Source organism: Canis aureus, chromosome 6 (assembly GCF_053574225.1).
Source record: "Canis aureus isolate CA01 chromosome 6, VMU_Caureus_v.1.0, whole genome shotgun sequence".
Taxonomy (NCBI): domain Eukaryota; kingdom Metazoa; phylum Chordata; class Mammalia; order Carnivora; family Canidae; genus Canis; species Canis aureus.
Window position 1 is genome coordinate 66,646,312 of NC_135616.1, and position 21,006 is coordinate 66,667,317.

General features: G+C 40.8%; 1 protein-coding gene across 3 annotated transcripts in view; it reads left to right on the forward strand.

Moving 5' to 3' along the window:
• Positions 1-21,006, forward strand: part of STX6 (syntaxin 6) — a 53,298-nt gene that overhangs the window by 21,211 nt on the left and 11,081 nt on the right. For all 3 annotated transcript variants that reach the window (XM_077902068.1, XM_077902067.1, XM_077902069.1), the window contains exons 2-7: positions 429-598; positions 3,381-3,475; positions 11,578-11,640; positions 15,003-15,128; positions 16,353-16,459; positions 20,330-20,424. In XM_077902068.1, the coding sequence (XP_077758194.1) occupies positions 429-598; positions 3,381-3,475; positions 11,578-11,640; positions 15,003-15,128; positions 16,353-16,459; positions 20,330-20,424 (656 nt within the window). The remainder of the gene's footprint in view (positions 1-428; positions 599-3,380; positions 3,476-11,577; positions 11,641-15,002; positions 15,129-16,352; positions 16,460-20,329; positions 20,425-21,006) is intronic.

Sequence of the window (21,006 nt, forward strand, 5' to 3'; positions counted from 1 at the left end):
AAGGAAAGCTGTGTTAGGATTTGTTCATATGAATATAAATTACTATCACACCAAATGGCAGCATATGTTAATGTTAATGTGGCACTTCAGTTAATTTGTAGGATTGCTTCTTATGTGACTTTTTAAGTATAGTCTGTTGAGAGAAAAATTAAATTTTGTCCTTCTGAAATAAATTTGAAATAGCTACTTAAATAATGACTATTTTATTCCAAGATCAGTTTAGAATATAATACAGTTATTTTTAAAGGGTTGAACTTTGATATTTGTCCGGGAGGAGCTTTCTCTAAAGCTCAGAAAACACTTTTGGGAATGGTAGTTGCTGAATATGGTATATGATCATAAGTGTTAACTTACGTCAGGCAGTAGTTAACTTGTTCATGGAACATGTTGTCTGTGATTTCTGTCCTTTCCCTTCACCTTGATTACAGAGAGGTACAGAAAGCAGTCAACACTGCCCAGGGATTATTTCAGAGATGGACAGAGCTCCTCCAAGATCCCTCTACAGCAACGAGGGAAGAAATCGACTGGACCACCAATGAGCTGAGAAACAATCTCCGGAGTATAGAATGGGATTTGGAGGACCTTGATGAGACCATCAATATCCTTTTCTATGGTGCCTATGCCTTTGGGGTAAACAGAACAAGTTTACAAGTGAACAAGTTTTTCTCAAGATGTCTCAAGTACATCAATTAGATATTTCCTTTTATAATTGATTGATGTTGCTCTTATTTGTATCATGCCACACTTGGAATAATTGCCTAGTAAACGAAGGCATAGGGGCCACATTCATCTATGGTGTGTGATAAATCCGGCACTGTAAGACATTATATAGTGCAGTGGTTATAAGCTCGGACCCTGAAGTCAGACTGTGTGTTCAAGTCCTGGCGACACCAGTTACTGACTGTATGACTCTGGGCACGTTGCTCTCTGCTTCAGTTTCCTCCTTGGTAGAAAGTTAGGGTAATCGTAGTACCTGTCTCATAGGGTTGTTGCAAGGTTAGCAGGTAAGTGTGGTGCCTGCTACACAGTGAGCTTCTGTGAGTGTCAGCAGTCATTATTACATAGACGTGAATACAGACCAGTGTCCTACCTTGTTAATTAGGAACCAAAAGAAAATCCTTTTGTGGACTTTTTTCCTGTTCAAGAAGTGATGTTACAATGCCACTGTCCATCAGAGAGGCATTTTGTATCATGAAACTGCACTTAGTAAAAGTAGATCTGTTACGTTAAGTCATGCTGTTGGTGTTCACTATGTCCACTGACCTAACTGATGAACCAGAGAACCATAGCATTTTTCTTCAGGTGGAAAAATTCCAGTTAATCACAAATTTTGAAGATCTGCCAGTTGCATATTCTCAATTCTCTCTTGTTCTCTCTATAAGTGCAATCTAGGAAACCAGCTTTTCAGGTTCATATAGAGTTGATGTGTGGAGGGCATAATCTTTATATTTCTGTTAATCATAGTGATCCTAGATGCTTTTTAAATTATTTAAAAAGTAGGTTGTTAAAAATTAGTGGAGCAAAATGAGAGGGTAGAATCAGAAGCACAGGTACAGGGAGATACTTGAGATGGAGGGAAGAGAAGAAAATTGGGGACACAGAAAATTGTGAGAGAAAAGGGGCAGCAGTGTTAGCAGATCCATGCACACCTTGGAGATAGTGCGAGTTTGGCTACAGACCATAGCAGTAAAGTTGAGTATCGTGGTAAAGCAATTCAAGTGAATTTTTTGGGTTTCCTGGTGCATATTAAAAGTTGTGTCAACACTATACTGTAGTTTGTTAAGTGCAATAGTATTTCATCCAAAAAGTGTGTGTGTGTGTGTGTGTGTGTGTATATATATATATATATATATATATATATATATATATATATATATATCTTAATTTAAAAATACTTTATTACTGGGGCACTTGGCTGGCTTAGTCAGTAGGTAGAGCATGTGACTCTTTTTTTTTTTTTTTTTTTTTTGAGCATGTGACTCTTGATCTTGGTGTTATAAGCTCAAGCCCCACGTTGGGTGTAGAGATTACTTAAAATCTTTAAAAAAAAATACTTCATTGCTAAAAAATTCCTAGTCATCATCTAAGCTTTCAGTGAGTCACAATCAATCAGATCACCATAACAACTACAATAATGAAAAAGCTTGAAATACTGAGAGAATTACCAAAATGTCACACAGGGGCATGAAGTGAGCGAATGCTATTGGAAAAATGACACCGATAGACTTGTTCGACACAAGGTTGCCAGAAGCCTTCGATTTGTAAAAAACAAAACAAAACAAACCAGTGTCTGCTAAGCGCAGTAAAACGAAGTACAATAAAATGAGATATGCCTGTGTATTCATCATTCATTCAGCAAATAATCATTGCGTGTACCACAGGCTAGATATTTTGTTAGATACTGAGATTGGATTTTTTTTTTTAAGATTTTATTTATTCATGTGACACAGAGAGAGCCAGAGACCTAGGCAGACGGAGATGCAGGCTCCCCATGGGAGTCCGATGCAAGACTCGATCCCAGGTCCCCAGGATCACCATCTGAGCCGAAAGCAGACAGTCAACCACTGAGCCACCCAGGTGTCCCTGAGATTGGATTAAGGCAAAACAGTATACCAGCCCTCACAGACCAGATGGTGGGGAGTGGCGAGGAGCTCAAAGGACAGGGGAACAGACATTGATCAAATAACGCTATATATTTAGCAGACTATAAGAGAAAAGACCAGAGAGCCATGCGAGTATCTGACAGGGGGCGGCAGGACCAGACTGGGAGTGAGGAGATTAGGAGAATGTTGAAAGAAAAATTGAATTTTGTCCTTCTCAGATAAACTTGATATAGCTACTTAAATAATGACTTCAGTTTGTACATTTGGGGATTAAGAGTACCCTTATCATAATGAGCACTGAATAATGTGTGAGATTGTTGAATCATTGTGTTGTACACCAGAAGAAGCCTCAGCCTCTGGATTAATAAGCAGGGTTAGCTTCTTGACATGAGTAGAGTGGTTTGGAATAGCAGATGAAAAAGGCATGCGAAGCTGTCCTGGGAAAGGTAGTCTATAGTCAGAAAAGAGTAGCTACCAAATGCTGGCAGGTGTCTGGGAGAGTGTAATTCAGCTGTAGTCAGCCAGCCATGGATTCCTAGTGAACTCAGCAGAGGCTGTGTTTCCTAACCCGGTGGGTCTTCTCCATTTGGAGGCACAGAGATCCTCATAGTGGTGGGAGGAGAAGGTTTGAGAATGATGTGTGGCAAGTTGACTATGTCTTAAGAAAACATTTAAGCTGGATACTGTTGCTTGCCTCTGAGAGATTTTGTGGTTTAACATGATGTTGTTGTTAGGCTTCTAATGATAAAATTGCTTTCCCTTGACTTTTTGACCCACGCATAGTTGAAGCAAACCCTAGAAAATTCAACCTCGATGCGACTGAATTGAGTATAAGAAAAACCTTCATCACAAGTACTCGGCAGGTTGTCAGGGTAAGAAATATGATCTAATGTGTTATTTGTGCAAGACATAGCTACTCTTCTCAGAACTTTTTCTTAATTGTAAACTAGTAGGTTTAACTCTGAAACCGCTTTTTAGTATGAATGAAATGCCAATATCCCTCACAGTTTCTCTGATTCAAATAAAGAAACTTGTTTTTAGTATTGTCAGGCTTATTTCTTAGAGCAAAAATGAGAGTAGATGACTGGCTTTGGGGAGGTTACTTTCCTTGGCTGTCCTTCCTCCAAACCAGTGATCTCTTTGCCTTGTTACTTCTTGGTATACTGTATTTTTGGACAAAAGGAAGAATTACTATTGTAGAAACCATTTGGTTTCTTGATTGATTGGTAATCACTTTACATTGTGAAGAGTGACTCTTACCGGGTTTGGATAGCGGCCTCTTCCACCATCTGAATTGTTTCTGGAACTTTTGCAACCCATGTTACTGACATTTCCATATACAACTGCTTGACAGCCTTTCGGGAGCTGTCCAGAGCAAGCATCCATCAGAATGTAAAATCCAACTGAACAAGTCTTTAGTTGCAAATTATAGAGCTAATAACCTATTGTTTAAAAAAATAAAAAAACCTAAGAGAAAATATAATTTAAGTCAAATCTCGTCTCCTTGAGATATGTTTGTATTTTGAAACTATATGGCTAAGCCATTTGATTAGCATAACTAGATGTAAGAGAACCAGCTGTCTTTAACATATGTACTAGAAAGCAGCTTCCTTGAATAAAGAAACTTGGGATCATACCAGCGCTAACATATGGCTTTTTAGGAGTCATCTTAGGCAGGAACCTTAGTATGTGTTTGCCAAAGACTTTATGTCATGTGATTTCCTTTTGAAATTATTTCAAATGGTAGGTTATCACTGAACTTTAACTAATTCTTGTTTCTTCTTTTATTCATTAGTTGCCTTTCTATATACATATATCTAAATTATTGTTAAATAAGCCCACACTTTAATGGGCCAGTAACCTTTTTGGACCTAGGTACACCATCTCTATACACTGAGCATTTGGGTTAGACACCCCTAATTGCTTGCCAGTTCAGAATGCTATTCTGATAAGAAAGCCCCTTATTCTAATAAGATATATTCCCAATTATTTATTTTATAAATATAGTTTGCTTTTTAAATTTTTTGTAATAGATTTTCTGAAAGATACTTTTTTTTTTTTTTTAAGATTTATTTATTTATTCATGAGAGAGAGAGAAAGAGGCAGAGACATAGGCAGAGGGAGAAGCAGGCTCCCTACAGGGGGCCCGATGTGGGACTCTATCCTGGATCCTGGGATCACACCCTCAGCCAAAGGCAGATGCTCAACCACTGGGCCACCCAGGCATCCCACGAAACACACTAATGTAGAGGCTGGTATTTAAGTGGCACCTTGCAGTGAAGCATATATTCCTGAATTCAGTCATTGTATTTGTTCCTTTTGCAAGATAGTACTTTGCAAATTGAAATTCAGAGGTAAATGTATTATAAGTTAAGTTGGTATAATTAGAAGTAGAAACCAAAGTTCATTTTCTAATACTTGAAAAGGTTTTTTCAAGTACATTCTTTGAAAGAAATATTTTAAATCCAGTCCATCTTTCATAGTGTTGTAGTCCTTTTAGAGTTGAAGTCTTCTAAATCATAGTTAACTATATATATATATTTTTTTCATACTTAACTGTATAATCCAACTGAGCATTATACAGTTTTTAATCGTTCTTGTTTTAATTATGACCCCTTTGGGGGAAGCTGTTCTTGTTTGCTGGTTATAGGTTAACAGTACCTAACTGAGCTTTTGCTGATCTTGTTTTAATAAATTCTAATTGAAACTCTGTAAAAAGAGAAGGAGGTAGTAATGATGCTAACTTGATTTTCTTTTTAAAGCACCATGTGTTGATTGAATATTATTGCAGTTAGCTAAGCAGCCTTCATATACAGAGATCTCTGGGTTCTAGTTGGAGGAGCTAGAGTGGGATCAGAAAGTGAGCAGATTGGGGAAAGGAGACTTAAGACCAAGCTCCGATTTTGGGATTTGTGTATCACAAGATTATGGAGTTTACATAACCATTAACCATTGTTAACCATTATCAGGAGGTTTTCATTTAGTTGCTCCAAAAAGAATACATTTTGATCCACAATTGATGCCAGTTGTGCTTTCTCCTTCTTAGGCAGGAGAGTCAGCGATACATTGTACATTTGTGTGTGTGTGGTTGTTTTCTCTGAAGAATTACGTCTTGTTTTTCTTTTCAATGAACATTCATTGGTTTTGCTTTTATTTTTTTTAAAGATTTATTTATTTATTTATTTATTTATTCATGATAGACATAGAGAGAGAGAGAGAGGCAGAGACACAGGAGGAGGGAAAAGCAGGCTCCATGCCAGGAGCCCGACATGGGACTCGATCCCGGGACTCCAGGATCAGGCCCTGGGCCAAAGACAGGCGTTAAACTGCTGAGCCACCCAGGGATCCTTGGTTTTGCTTTTAGAAGCCTCCCTTGTTTCAAGAGTCTTGTTTATGTATGTTTCCCCAAATGTCTTTTAAGGTTGTACCATTTGTCCTAGGTTTGTCCTAAGTTTTGCTCGCAGTTTTTACTGAAGAAAGGAAAATATACTTTTTTGTGTGTGTTAATATAGCCTTTGATATTTTTTTTAATTTTTATTTATTTATGATAGTCACACACAGAGAGAGAGAGAGGGGTGGGGGGCAGAGACATAGGCAGAGGGAGAAGCAGACTCCATGCACCGGGAGCCCAACGTGGGATTCGATCCCGGGTCTCCAGGATCGTGCCCTGGGCCAAAGGCAGGTGCCAAACCGCTGCGCCACCCAGGGATCCCAGCCTTTGATATTTTTGAAGTAATCATTTTTACATTTTGGAGTTACCTACTCATCAGTGATTTACATGTGCAGTTTTTCTGTTGTGAAAATATGTACCAGAAGTGATCTCATTTTAACCTAGTAGAGGAAGGTTTTGCAGTGTATGACAAGAGGGACACAGCGAATGAACTGCTAGGGAACCTAAGTTCTAGGCTCATCTGTGACCTTAATAAATTTCATCATGGCAAGTCACTTAGCCTCTCTAGGCTTGACATATTATCAACTAAATGGTCCTCACAGACATTCTCTAACTTTAACTTTTTAAAGGCAAGGAGAACTATACACCCCCCTGGGGAGGAAAAAAAACTTGTTCCAACCCAAGAATTGTTTATGTTTCATCATAAGACAGATATGATTAACTAAAAAGGGTGAGGTGTGTGCGGTCTGAGCACAGAGGACATTGGCACATGAGACTTCTGAGTGGGAAGTACTGGGATATATAGTGTCCCATTCAGTGATTTCAGAGGACACTCTGAAATGAGAACAAGAGTGTAAATAACGGATATTTATTGTTCTTTTGGCAGATGAACCAAATTATATTGGTGCTAGGTGTTTCTTGTCTGCCGGTTCTAAATTTCACGTGTTAGAGAGAAAATAATTGATTATGGTTTTGGCCTGATGGATTATGATAGAATACCCTTATTAAACTGGTCAGTAACTTAGCTTAAAATTCCAAACCCTAATAAGAAGTAATCTGTTGTGTGGTATCTCACAGCTTTTAACCTATGTAGAAAAAATGCCATCCTGTGGAAGTGAAAGCTGGGCACCTTACCTGCTGCTGTGGCCACACACAGGATGAATACTGCACAGCAATTGGAGAAGTCACAGCCATCAGGGCTAACTGCCCCCTGCCCACACACACACACATATTTTATTAAGCAGAAACTTTAAAAACTGGAACTTTTAAAATATATATTTCCTTAAAGTAATACATGTTCATTAAAGAAAATTAGAAGAAAGTCATAAGAGGAAAAAAAAGGAAAAGAAACCAAAGCTCAAAATAATAAACACAGAACTTTGTTATATTTTCTCATTTTCGTAACGCATAATAGTTGTATTTTTAGAGTGATCATACTGTTAAGCAATCATAAGCATTTTTATTTTTTTAAATTAAAGGAAATCCATACCTGTTTTTAAAATGCAAATAATTTTGCCATATGAGAAAGGTGAAAATGCTCCCTCATTCTGTAATTCCCCACTCCCTAGAAATAATCACTGTTAACAGTTTTACATGTTTTCTCTAGCCATTGTATGACCCTGAAATAGACCCTTAAAAGAAATGGCATATTAGTCTGGGTTTAATCTGAGTTACTACTCTCTTGTTTGGACATAGTGCTTATTTCTATATTTCTTTCATATTATAAATAACCTTGCAGTGTACATCTTTGCTTTTTTTGGTGGGGCATATATTTTACTTTACATTAACACTTTTTTTTTTTTTTAAGATTTTATTTATCTATTCATGAGACAGACAGAGAGAGAGAGAGGCAGAGACACAGGCAGAGGGAGAAGCAGGCTCCATGCAGGAAGCCCAATGAGGGACTCAATCCTAGGACTCCAGGATCACACCCTGAGCTGAAGATGGCACTAAACTGCTGAGCCACCCAGGGATCCCAACATTTTTTTTTTAAGATTTTGTTTTTAAGTAATCTCCACATGCAACGTGGGACTCTAATTCACAACCCTACAATCAAGAGTTGCATGCTCTACCAACTGAGCCAGCCAGGCGCCCTCTTTATATTGTTTTCTTTTTCTTTTTTTTTTTTTTCTTAAAATAAATCCTAGTAGTGGACTTGATAGGTCAAGGCCATGAATATTTGATACAAATATCAAGGCTCTTGATACAAAACATCAAGTTTTTTCAGAGTCCAGTTTACCTTCCAGCCATTGTTCCAGAACAGTAGTGTTTTGTTGTTGTTTTTTACATTTTTATTGAGGTATAACAATAGAGGAAAGTGCACGTATCCCAAGTATACAGCTTTAAGAGTTTGTAAACTGATCATAGCCATGGAAACAGCACCCAGAAGCATTCCAGTACATTCCTAGTACCCCGTAGAAGGTTCCTTGTGCTCCTTTACATTCTATATTTCCCTGTTCACTGTCCTGACTTCTAACAGCAAAAACACATCCTACAGATGAAGTTCAAAGTTTAATTGAACTTCAGTTACTTTTTCCATACACGTGTTGATATTTTCATTATGCAAGTAATGTTCGTTGTCTTGAAAAAGACTATTATAAAATATATTAAATGCATTTTTAAAGCATATATTATCCAAATCTATGAACATTTCAGATATTTGCTCTGTATAGTTAATAATATATATAGGATTGTACTATTATTATTATTTGAATATCTGAATATCATCTTAAGCTCTAATTGATAATTAGGAGCCCACAGGCCAGGAAATAATTAGGTGACAGTCTCACTTTAAGGCTTCTAGAATCTAGACCAGAGCAACTGAAACTTCAGAATTCATAAGACTCACCTGGGCACTTGTTAGCTGTACCTTAGAGTCTGCCTAAGTAGGTCTGGGTGGGGTCCAGGGACCTGCATTTTTTTTTTTTTTTTTAAGATTTTATTTGAGAGAGCATGCAAGCACAAGTGGGGGGGTGGAGGTGAGGGAGAGAGTGAATCTCAAGCAGACTCCACGCTGAACGTGGAGCCCAACTCAGGGATCAGTCTCATAGCCCTGAGATCATGACCTGTGCTGAAATCAAGAGTCAGACAGTTAACCAACTGAGCCACCCGGGTACCTGAGGGATCTGCATTTTTAACACCCATCTCAGGTGACTGACTCAAGTAAATCTCACACATTTAAGAAATATGGCTTCTGTCACTGAATTCCCTTTGTTTTAAATATACCAATATCTTGTCTTTATTTTTATGGTGAATATTTTCTTTTACTAAGTGTATTTTTCTCAGTTTCTATGGATGGGTTTTTATTTTTTGTCTCTTAAGGTTTGTCAACAGATGAAATAGGTGGAGAATCCTAGAATTTCTGGGTCAGCTGCACCCTAGATGGAGCACCCCTCAGATGTGCTACCTACCCTGTGTCATTACCAAGGGCTCATGTATCCTCTTGCTGAAGGCCCCCAACTGTGAGGAGCTTGCTCCTTCTGGATGCACCCTTTCTTATCTGGGGCAACACTGCTGCATCGTGACAAGTTTTAATAAAATGATCTCTTTACTTTTGCCCTGCCTAAGTAACACTTTTTTTCTACAGAAAAACCAAAATCTAGATCATGAACCAGAACACTCTATGGCCCTGCTTAAAATATTTTTAAGGCCTTCTTCCCATTGCTTTTGCACAGAGGCCTACAATCTATGTAAGAATGGTTTTATGTTTTTTAAAGGATAGTTAGAAAACCCACACACAACAAAGAGCATATGACAGGGTCTGAATGTTCACTGTCTACTCCTTTACAAACAAAGTTTGCCCACCTGCCTCAGGATAAAATCTCAGTGGCCTGAAGGTCCTGCATGTGGGACCAAGCTTCTCTTCTGTCCCCGACCCCGAACATGCAGTTGGCTCCTTCAGCCACCCTAACCTGCCTTCTCTAGAGCTAAGGGTACCTTTGTATTTTCTGTTCCTTTTGCCCAGAATTCTCAGCCTTTAGCTCTTCTGGTGGTTGGCTCATTCTTACCCTTTAGATCTCAATTCCAGTGTTACCTCCCATCCTTCTGAAGTGATGTCCATCACCCATTCAATTCCAGCCCTTTTTGTTCCCTTCCTTCCCAACACAGTGATTACCCTTAGATGTGTCTGTGGGATTGCTGTTTGCCTCTTCTCCACTGCAGTATCCACTCCACGTGGGCAGGGGCTTTGCCTGTATTACTCTCTGCTCCAGGTGGGCGCATATTAGGCTTGAGTAAGCATTTGCCAAACATAAAAATGGGTGCTTAGAAAGTTGAAGCAAGGTGATTATTATTCTGACATACCATGGTAGGAATTAGGAAAACTGTGGAATGTCTGATTTGCTGTTCGCATGTCATGGGTCTTGGAAGAAGCCTCTAGGAGCTGAATACCTCAACATTTGCATTTATATAATAGCCTACTTGCCAACAGAAAATTGTATCAAGTATTTTGGCAACTTTTTTTTTTTTTTAAAGAAAATTTGTATTACAGTAATCATGTATTCATTTCAAATCATTTGAACGTCTACTGGGTTGTGTTTTCTTAAAAATATTTCAATTTTTTTTTTTAAGATTTTATTTATTTATTCATGAGAATACACAGAGAGGAGAGAGAGAGAGAGGCAGAGACACAGGCAGAGGAAGAAGCAGGCTCCATGCAGGGAGCCCAACGTGAGACTCAATCCCGGGTCTCCAGGATCACACCCTGGGCTGAAGTCGGTGCTAAACCACTGAGCCACCCGGGCTACCCGGGTTGTGGTTTTAAATATAAGAAAAAAGGGTTGTATTTAATAAAGTATTTTGCTTTAGGTTGAGTAATGGGTCTGTCAGTTTTTCTTTCCATATAAACTTATTTTTGCTGCTGCTCTGGAAATTCACTCTTGTGTTAGAAATACTCTAGACTGGTGGTGCCTGGCTGGCTCAGTTAGTAGTACATGTGACTTTTGATCTTGGGGTGGTGAGTTTGAGCCCTGCATTGGGTGTAGATTATGAAAGGAAGGTAGGAGAGTCTATACTGCACATGAATCCAATTCAGAAATCAAATAAATAAAATAGAATACTAGAAAGTATTCCCTGGTGCTTAATGGTAAATATACTTGATCCTACAGTGTGTGGTTTTTTTCACATGTGTTCTGTTTGCAGATGCTAGCCCTTGAGCACAGGCTTCTGTGTTTGTGCCCCAGGATTGCCATTTACTGACCGTGTGACCTTAAGAAAGGATCTTAGCCTTTTTAGATCTCAGTCTTCTTACCTATAAAATGCAAATAATACAGCTTCACAGGGTCATTATGAAAACTCAGTAATAATGTGTGTAACCATACCATGGTGTTCCCAGCCTGTGGTAGATAACCAGGAAGTATCAGTTCTCTTCCTCTTTCTTCCTGTTTGAATTTAATGTCCATGTTACTCCTTTTTAAGGGAACGGGAGTCTTTTATTTGCTTTATTTTTGAGACTTACAAGCTAAAGAATGCTGTCTCTTTGTTTTAAAAAAAAATTCACAGTAATGTATGTATTTTGCTAGCATGTAAAATGTTAATCATGATTTTGTTTTCATGTGTTTTCTGGTCTTCTACTCATCTCATTAGGACATGAAGGATCAGATGTCAGCTTCATCTGTGCAGGCATTAGCTGAACGAAAAAACAGACAGGTGAGTAAACACCTGAACGCACAGTATCAATCAAAGAAAATCGCATGGTTAGGTATTTGGAATTAAGAAATGCTGACGTCTGTGTATAGTGTGTTCAGGCAGAAGGCCTGTATGTGCTGAGCCTGGAGTGAGGCCGGCAGGTGTTGCAAAAGTCTGATCCCTTTGCCCCAGCCCTGTCCTCTGTCTATCCCTTGCTCACGCCCTCTATTTCTCTGGTCAGGGCTCCCATAGCACCCTCTGCTTATCCCTGTAGCCCATATACACAGCCATTCACTCTGCACGTGTTGCACACATTCTGTGTGCCAGGCTCTGGTAAGTGCTATAATTGCTTCCTCTCTTCTTTTTTTCTCTGCTGGACCCCAAGCTCCTTGAAAGTGAGGAGCAGTCGTGTCGGGCTGTTTTTAAATCTCCAGCTGTTGTTACATTGCCCATAGAACTTAACTAGACATTTAATGGGTGAAATTTTATGTAAAGATATGAGAGGAACCTTACATGTGTGTTAGATCAAATATTTCATTGTTGTAAGTATTTTTTTGAGATGAGGTCCAGTTTTTATTAGTTGTTACAGATAAATTATGAAACCTGATTTCAGAAATGCAAGTACACATGATGACATATCAAAAATAAAAGCTGCAAGAGACTAGTCCTTGATTTTTAAGTATCTTTTTTTAAAAGATTTATTTATTTCAAAGGGGAGTGGGGCACGTGTGTACACATGCTACTGGGGGGAGAAGTAGAGGGAGAGAATCTGAAGCAGACTCCCTGCTGAGCAGAGAACCTAACACAGGACTTGATTACAGGACCTGTGAGATCATGACCTGAGCTAAAACCAAGAGTCAAATATTCAATTGACTGAGCCACCCATGTGCCCCTTAAGTATCTTTTTAAAATTAGACAGTTTGGATAGAAATTCCTTTCCAACAGATAAAATCCTTTTAAAAATATATAATAGTCACCTAAAATTTAGATTTAACTTCAATTCTTTTCAGACTTTATAAAGTTACCGATAGTCCATTTAGTAGACTGTTAATTCAAGGAACAGCTCATCATTTTTAACTAGGAATTGGTAAATCCTTACTTTAGACCTGTGGGTGTTTGTTGACCCATTAAATTTGAAAACAAGTATTGTAAGAGTTCAGAGAAAGGGAAGGGGTTCTCCAGATACCATTTCACCTAATTTTCCTGTTTCCTCTCCCTGCATTTCATTCTTCCAGTTATTGTTGTGGTTTCTTCTTCCTGTCTCCCTCCCTTCCTCTTGCCAGTGATGCTAGGAAAAGCCAGGCGCTAACCCGGCTCATCTGGCATGAACCCTTGAAAGAAGATAAGGGCATGGCCATGGCTGGTAGAGTTCCCTTTTGTCCTCACTGGAGCTTACAGAAGTTGAGTGACCGTACCCAGAGCAGTTGTGACAGTGAGATAAGGAACACTTGGCCTCCATTACTCCAAACTTGAATTGTTTTATTCTCTACTACTATTCTTTACTCTATTACATAGTAGTAGTAAAAGTGGAACTCGCTTAAATGTGTACTTAGACATTGCCTTTCCACGTATGGCTTGGAATTTTGTTTTTGGTGTTGAGTAAAATGTCACAGAGTCACAAATTTTCAGGGAACGGCAGGGCCAGTTTTCTCTAAGCACTCCAGCAGGCAGCCTGCCTCACTGCTTCATGCCAGGACCTCCTGCTCTGGCACCTGCGCACAGGCTGGTCTTCCGGTGCTCTGGGCCCTCTCCATCTTCGTTCCCATGAAAGTAGATTCCTGGAAGGCAGACTGATGAAATCGAATCTGCTTCACAATAAAGCATATAGCTAACTTAACGGCATGACATATGTCCACCTAAGTGTAGACCAGAAAAAAACAGACCCGATGGTGACCCCAGGAGCATACAAGGCTGGCGGAGACTCCAGTTCTCTGTCGGTAGCCTCATGATGTGCTATATATAAACTTTTTCTGACCTTGAAAAAACTGTCACTTGGCCTCAGTGTCCTCCATAGATTCTTAGAGTCTTTGCCTTAGAATGAGCAGGCTCTTTTAAACTTCACAGCCCTGAGATTAGGTTGAGTAGAGCCATGTACAAAAGGCCTTGGGTCTACGTTATACCAAAGACAGTCCCCATCCAGCCTCTTGACTGGACTGAGGAGGCCTTGGGCTGCTGGCAGCTCTCGTGACGTCCTGATCCTCTTCTCAGAACTCCCTCAGAACTTAGGCTCTGCGTCTTGAGCTTCCCTGAGCCCCATTCCTGAAGTGTGGCTGTTTGAAGTCAGTCACCTCCGAAATCAGGTGAGGAGGTCCGTGTCTGTTTGGAGGGGCTTTCAAAGGCCTTTTCAGACAGAGAACCAAGTAATCAGGCTTTAAACAGTTCTGGAGATAAAAAATACCCGGTAAAAAGATTGGCAGTTCCACAAGGAAAGGATCTGACCCAGCACAGCATCTTTTGGTTCTTTGTGCAGGGCTAGTATGAGCAGTAACTTTGACCAACTAGTCAGACAGGCTCGTGGGGCTCCCAGTCAGAGCCCACTATGAGAATGAGCTCTCATATTTCTGGCCAGCTTCTTCATGGAGGGCAGACTTATCCCTTTTCCAGACTTATCCTGTTCTGGCTACAAACTTCCTTGAATTCATATTGGGAAACCTGACCCTAGCGAAGAGCTCTGACTTCAGCACCAGTGCTTGCCTGGGCTGTCAGGGTCAGGCGCTCATTTGTGACCATGCCTGCTTGTGAAATAACCACCGCCCCCCCCCCCCCCCCCACACCAGCTCCTGCTTGGGAAGCCTGTAGCCTTTTAGTTCAGCTGAAGGGCACTGGCATCTATTCATGGGTAAAATTGAACAGACATTGGTGGTTCTTGTGCCTTCTGTGCATGAGGGGCTGTGATTTAGCTTGTCATTCCAGGCAGCTCTCTCTGCCTCCTTCCGAAGAAACCCAAAAACTTTCTTGGCTCATACTTGAATAAAAAGGACTCTAGATCCTGTGGAATGAGATTAGAACCTATGGATCTCTGATGAACTTCCAATGGTGGTAGGAAGAGCTGGCCTGAAGAGACCAAGTGCTTTTAGATTGTAAAGCAGTATACAGATGGGCGTTTGTTGACTTAGAGTTGACCTTTATTTGTATTTTCATGGGACAAAGCCCATTTCTGAGTCCCATCGGGAGAGCTTAGAGGCAGCGGGTGCCCTTCCTGGCATTCCTGAAATTGTGCCACGCAGGCACCAACCTACACCACTGGACAAAAGGCTGACCCGGTGGAAAAATGCATTGTGAGCAACATGTGAACTCTTTCTGTCACGGTGGTGGAGCTTTTCAGATAGTAATGGCTTGTTTCCCCTGACCCGGCTGCCCCCCACCCTGTTCTGCTCTCACAGGCACTGCTAGGGGACAGCGGTGGCCAGAACTGGAGCACGGGGACAACAGACAAATACGGGCGCCTCGATCGTGAGCTCCAGCTAGCTAACTCCCATTTCATTGAGGAGCAGCAGGCACAGCAACAGGTACCTGAGAAGCTGCTGGCTGAGGGTGGGGGTCAGGGCACCTCCCTCCGTTCTTCTGCCAGCCAGGGACTAGAGCCTGTCCTGTGGCTGCCTGTGTCTCCATGTGCAACGATTGTGTATACGAAGGGCTTTTAAGACCTCCTTCAGAGCACGACCTTTTCAAGAGAACCAAGCTTGATTAGCTCTCTTAGGAAAAGCAAACCAGACATCCAAAACTGACAGACAAGGCCATTGATTTAAAAAAAAAAAAAACACACACACACAAACCCCAGCAACCTCTTCCCCCGCCTCCACTCAGTTTTTTGTTCATTTCAACAAAACACTTTCAGAAAGATCGAGTCCTTGTTTTTTTGTTGAAAATTATTGTTGGTTCTATTATATGTAAAAATGATTGCTTTGGTGGAGGTTACAGGGTAGAAGGAAAATGAGATTGATTATGTTTACATCGTTACTTTAGATATATGTTATATTTTAAAAAGGAGGCTAATAATAATGTTTCTAAGGATTTGAAGATTATCTATCCATTGAACCTATTGCTTCTTAAATACTATGTTTTACGTATACATGTAGGTTTGTATGTTCTTTTTCCATTGGCCTGCCGGTTTAACTACTTGTCTACTTAAATTGCTATTAATCAAGCAAACTTTTTTTTTAATGTAAAAAATGAAGAGGCTACAACACAATTAGAAGTAATTATTTATCACTCGGTAGTTGTCCTTGAGGCAGCCTACTGCCACAGGGCCTCCTCTAGTTTGTCCTTGAGGAGGAAGGAAAGGACTCATGCAGTTTTCCCACATTCACAGATTTGCTGGCCTCTCTCTTGTAGTCAGGCCATGGCAGTCTGTTGTGGATTGAGACCTTGACCCTGGCGGTGGGCTTCCTCTTCCTCAACATCCCATGTCTCAGTGGCCACAGCACAGGTGCTTTTGACCCTGCTCTGTTCCCTCATTGGACTTGAGTCAACCAGAGTAAATCGCTCTTGGTGGTTTCCAGGCCTGCTGACTGTTCACAAGTTGGATCAGCAGAAAGTATCAGTAGCTTGACAACCCAGCCTTTTGAGCAGCGTGTTCTCAGAGGCGATGGTCTGGTCCTTCGATTTCTGGGCTTTGCTTCTGAATGAGAATTGTCCCAAGTTGGCAAGGAAGCTAGCAGCTGCTAGAGTACTGGGCTTGGAACCAGGTAAGATGGATTTTAATTGCTTATTTCCCATTTCTCTGGCACCAGTTGATCGTGGAACAGCAGGATGAGCAGTTGGAGCTGGTCTCTGGCAGCATTGGGGTGCTGAAGAACATGTCCCAGCGCATCGGAGGGGAGCTGGAGGAACAGGCAGTGTGAGTATTGACACGCCCCTCTCGCTGCAGTGAAATTGAGGGGCAAAGCCATCTCACGGGACCCCTAAAAAGCCTGACAGTTACATGGCTAGTAAAACCAAAAGCTGTTTCACTTCTATAGCTGCATCTTTATTCTGTCTTACAGACTAGTCTCTCTGCAAAGAAGCAAATTTATCAGATAAAATTTTCAACAGGGTTTGGGCAAAAAGTTACTATCATGATTATTTTACCCCCTGCAAAAACAGATACAGATTCCTCTAAGCGGATTCTCAGGGTGTTGTGATGAATGGGACTATGAGACAGATATGGCTGTGTAACCTCCCTGGAGAGGATAGGACATGAGCTGACTTCACTCTATCATCCCATGACTCTCCCACTCCATCGAACAGAACTTCTGGCTCTGCATCTTAAATTTTAACTTAATGGAAAAAAGTTTATAAATGTAGCTTCAATTAATAAAAAAAAATCTTCCCTCTCAAAAAGTAAAAACAAAGCAAATGAAAACATAACTGGGTTTATTTGGTTTTCCTTCAGCGCAGTCTCCTTTTGTGCTCAGAAGTAGACACACCAAAAGCATCATTCTTAAATGCTTTCACTTCATAAATTTCTTTCTGAAAAAATAAGAGCATCCTGTAGGGTATTTCAGAACCTCTCCTATCTCAGTGTTGAATTCAGCCTTCTACATTCATTCTTCATAAATTCAGACTGGGTGTTTGTTCTGTTAGGAGGTGCTGGGTATCCATAGAGGACCAAACAGAACAGTCCCTGCCATCAGAGAGTTTACCATATACCGCTTTGAACAGACATTCTACAAATGGTGCAAGTCATTAAGAGATGACAGAGAAATAAGGAGGAAGAGCATGGTGCCTTGAGAGCCCTCACCCAGCTCAGGCTGCATACCTGACTTAGCCCAGGTCGTCCCTGAGAAGTTGTGTTGAACTGGAATCTGAAGGATGTGTGGAAAGTGGCCCAGGAGAGGGGTGCAAGCAAGGAGAGGGTCAACCAGGAGTTAGAGTGAGAGAGAGTGCATGGGACAGAATGGTCTGGTGTGTGTAGAACATGTGGGTAGAAAGGAGAGGGTCGCAGAAGTCAAGATAGGGAGACTGAGAACAGAGCAGGGAGGTCTTAGAAGCCCGTTAAGGGGTTAGGATTTTCCCACCTGAGGGGGATAAGAAACATGAAGATTATGTTGGGAGTAATGCCACGGACGGGTTTATGTTCTGGGCAGACCCATCTAGCTGCGGCTTAGGTAACGAACAGTAGTGTAGCAAGACTGGAGGCAGGGGCACCTGGGAGGACACTGGAAGAGTAGTAGTCTAGGCATGCGTGTTCATTTTCTGTCTAAAATGCATTCTTCCATACTCTGGTTTCTCTTCAGATTGTATAAATCTTTCACCATTTAAAATGCATTCTTCTCCTAAAATTCCATTTGCAGAGGGAAAAGGACTAATTGCCTGAACTCCTTGGGGTTCGGTAGATGACAGAGAAGCCTGGCCGACTTCAGTTAAAGATGGTGACTTGACCACACCTAACACACCTGTCTCACCTCTTCCCTAGAGCCCACTAGAGCATGAGCAGAGGGATTTTTTTTAAACTGGTTTAAACCTGTGGTGACATAGAACATGAAATAAAGAACAATAACCATAACATTTTAGGTCTTAGAAAGTAGGGAAATCAATGGCTACTGATTCAACAGTCCATAGAAAGCCAAATCCTCCACCAGCTGTGGGGGGGAACACTCACCGTGATAGTGTGAGCCCCACGGAGCGCACTCATCACATTGTGACACACTCATACTGGAAGCAAGGGGGAAGAGAAGTGGGATGGTTACAGAGATGGGGAAGAAGTGGGGCAGAGCTAAGCCCTACCTTCTGCATGTAGCACCTGTAGGACAGGATTCTGGTGTAAGCATGTTACTTTGACGCAGGGAGAAAGCACCCAAGGAATAGTGGGAGGGGTTGGCAGCAGGTGTCTGAGGGGACAAGAAACAGTTGGGTTTTTTTTCTTATAAAAAACCTTAACACGCTATTTAGCTCTTTAAACTGTGTATAACTTTGGTAAAAATAATAATAATAATTATTATTATTATTATAATTAAATTAAAATACCTGGGCGTTGGACTTTGACCTATGTTCTCCACTACTGGTAGCCACTGGCAACTGTGACCATTGAATACATAAAATGTGGTCATCCGGAACTGAGTGAGATGTGCCCTGAGTCTAAATGCAGATTTTGAAGACTTCTATGAAAAGAAATGTAAAGTAGTTTGTGAGTGATTTTTCTTATATTAATTACATTTTGGAATGATAATATTTGGGATATATTAGGCCAAATAAAACAGATTATTAAAATTCATTTCAAAAAAAAATAAAATAAAATTCATTTCATCTTTTTGTTTTATTTTTTATTTTATATTTTAATTTTTTTTTTCATCTTTTTGTTTTAAATGTGGCTACTAACAAGTGTTAAATAGCATATCGGACTCACAGTTTCTTTTGGACAGTGCTGACTTAGATCTGGGCTAGAAACCTAATTTCATGGGTGTCCTTGGGCTAGGGGTTGGGTGACTGGCCTTTCTGTCCTCAGTAGGAAAAGTCATGCCCAGCATACAAAGGTGGCTCTTGTTTTTCAGTATTTGGCCCAGCCCGGGTAGGTCTGCAGCTGCAGGGCCAAGACGCTACCAGGATCTTAGAGGAGCTAATAATGTGTTAATTTGAAATTTCAGGTAAGGGACAAAGATTTAGTTGTCAACATGGAGTTTATTTAATAATTGACTTAATGAGGAGTTGGTTACCTGAGTCCTACAGGGCTGTCAGGTGCCTCAGGTGGGCACAGACCAAGCACAGTAGTTTTTAGCTTCCATTGATGTTGTCAGAGTAAGGAAGCCTTTTTAATAAGACCTCTGGAAAAAAAAAAAAGAAGGACCTCTGGTACTAATTGGTATGTTACGTTCCATACTCAGGATAATCATAGGTTAACCCCAAGTTGAAAAGTCTGGAACGTTTTGTATTTTATGAAATAAACACCGTTGGAATAAGGATTTTGGTGTTTTCTTTCCCTGCTGCAACTTCAACAGCAAGTTCCTGGAGCCGCTTTTCTTAGTGGGCAAACACTGACTTCTCTGTGGGTATAGATGAGGAGTGCACGCTGTCAGGAAGGTCAGTCCCAGGGCCTCCCAGCTTTATGACAAAGCACAGAATGCACTAAAGGAGACATTACGTGATTAAAGTGTATTTAGCTCATATCACCATAAAGTGCTTTGTGTTATGACCTGGTGCTCACAAGACCCTGACAGGGAAGCTACCCCATTTTACAGATGTGGAAACAGTGCCAAAGAGTTGTGAGGCACCTTGTCAAGGTAGCAAGGGAAGCAAGTGGCAAAGCTTGGTTGTCTGACTTCACACAGCCTCTTTCTAGTGTACTGCATTGCCACTGAGTTTGTATTATTATATAGTCAGGTCCACGCTTCCTGGTCTACAATTCCAAAATCCAGAAAGCTCTAAAAAATCTTCTAAAAAAAGTTTTCAGCAAGCTCATACTACAAAAAACCTGACCTGAATTCTTATTTTTTCAGTTTTCTCTGCAGAAATGTGAACATGTTTGATGATGAGGTCTGCCCCAGACCCTGCTTGAGGATATTGGCTCATATACAGCTCATGTAACTTACTGCTTTTTAAGTTCCACAAATTTTGAAATCAAAAACATCTAGGGCTAAGGATTTTGGATAATAGATTTGGAGCTCGAATCCCAAAGTTACCTGTTTTAGGTTTGCTAAACCTGAGGTGTAGTTCCCGTTTTAATTCCACAGCCAGTGCATCGCCAGGACTTTGTGCTTACCGGCTACCGTTCTGTGTCTGCTTCTCTTTCTAGTATGTTGGATGATTTTTCTCATGAGTTGGAGAGCACTCAGTCTCGGCTGGACAACGTGATGAAGAAACTTGCAAAAGTATCTCACATGACCAGTGGTATGTATGGCATTTAAACCTTAAGAATTCCCACTTAATTCTAGAAACACAGTCTGTAGGATTCTCATAGGTGTGACCCCTCAGATCTTTCCCATGACACATTTCTGGTCCTGCTTTCTGGTCAGAGAAGGACACTAGTGTGCATGGGCCTTATCTGCCACTGTGGCCTTCACCTGAGATGTGGGCTTTGTGTTCTCCCATCCCATGAGGCTGGTGGTGGTGAGTAGCTTTTCTCCTGGCGGATCAACTCTCTTTGCAATTACAAAATCCTCTTATTTTTTCTATTTCCTTGCAAGAACAGGGAACTTTTTATAAAACAGTAATTAAGAAGCCAGTTACTGTTTCTCCCGGACTGGCTTTCTTTTATTGAGAAACTCCCACCATTTCTTTCTTTTTCTTTTTCTTTTTTCTTTTTTTTAAAGATTTATTTATTTATTTATTCATGAGAGGCACAGAGAGAGAGAGAGAGAGAGAGAGAGGCAGAGACACAGGCAGAGGGAGAAGCAGGCTCCACGCAGGGAGCCCGATGCGGGACTCGATCCCGGGTCTCCAGGATCAGGCCCTGGGCTGAAGGCGGCACTA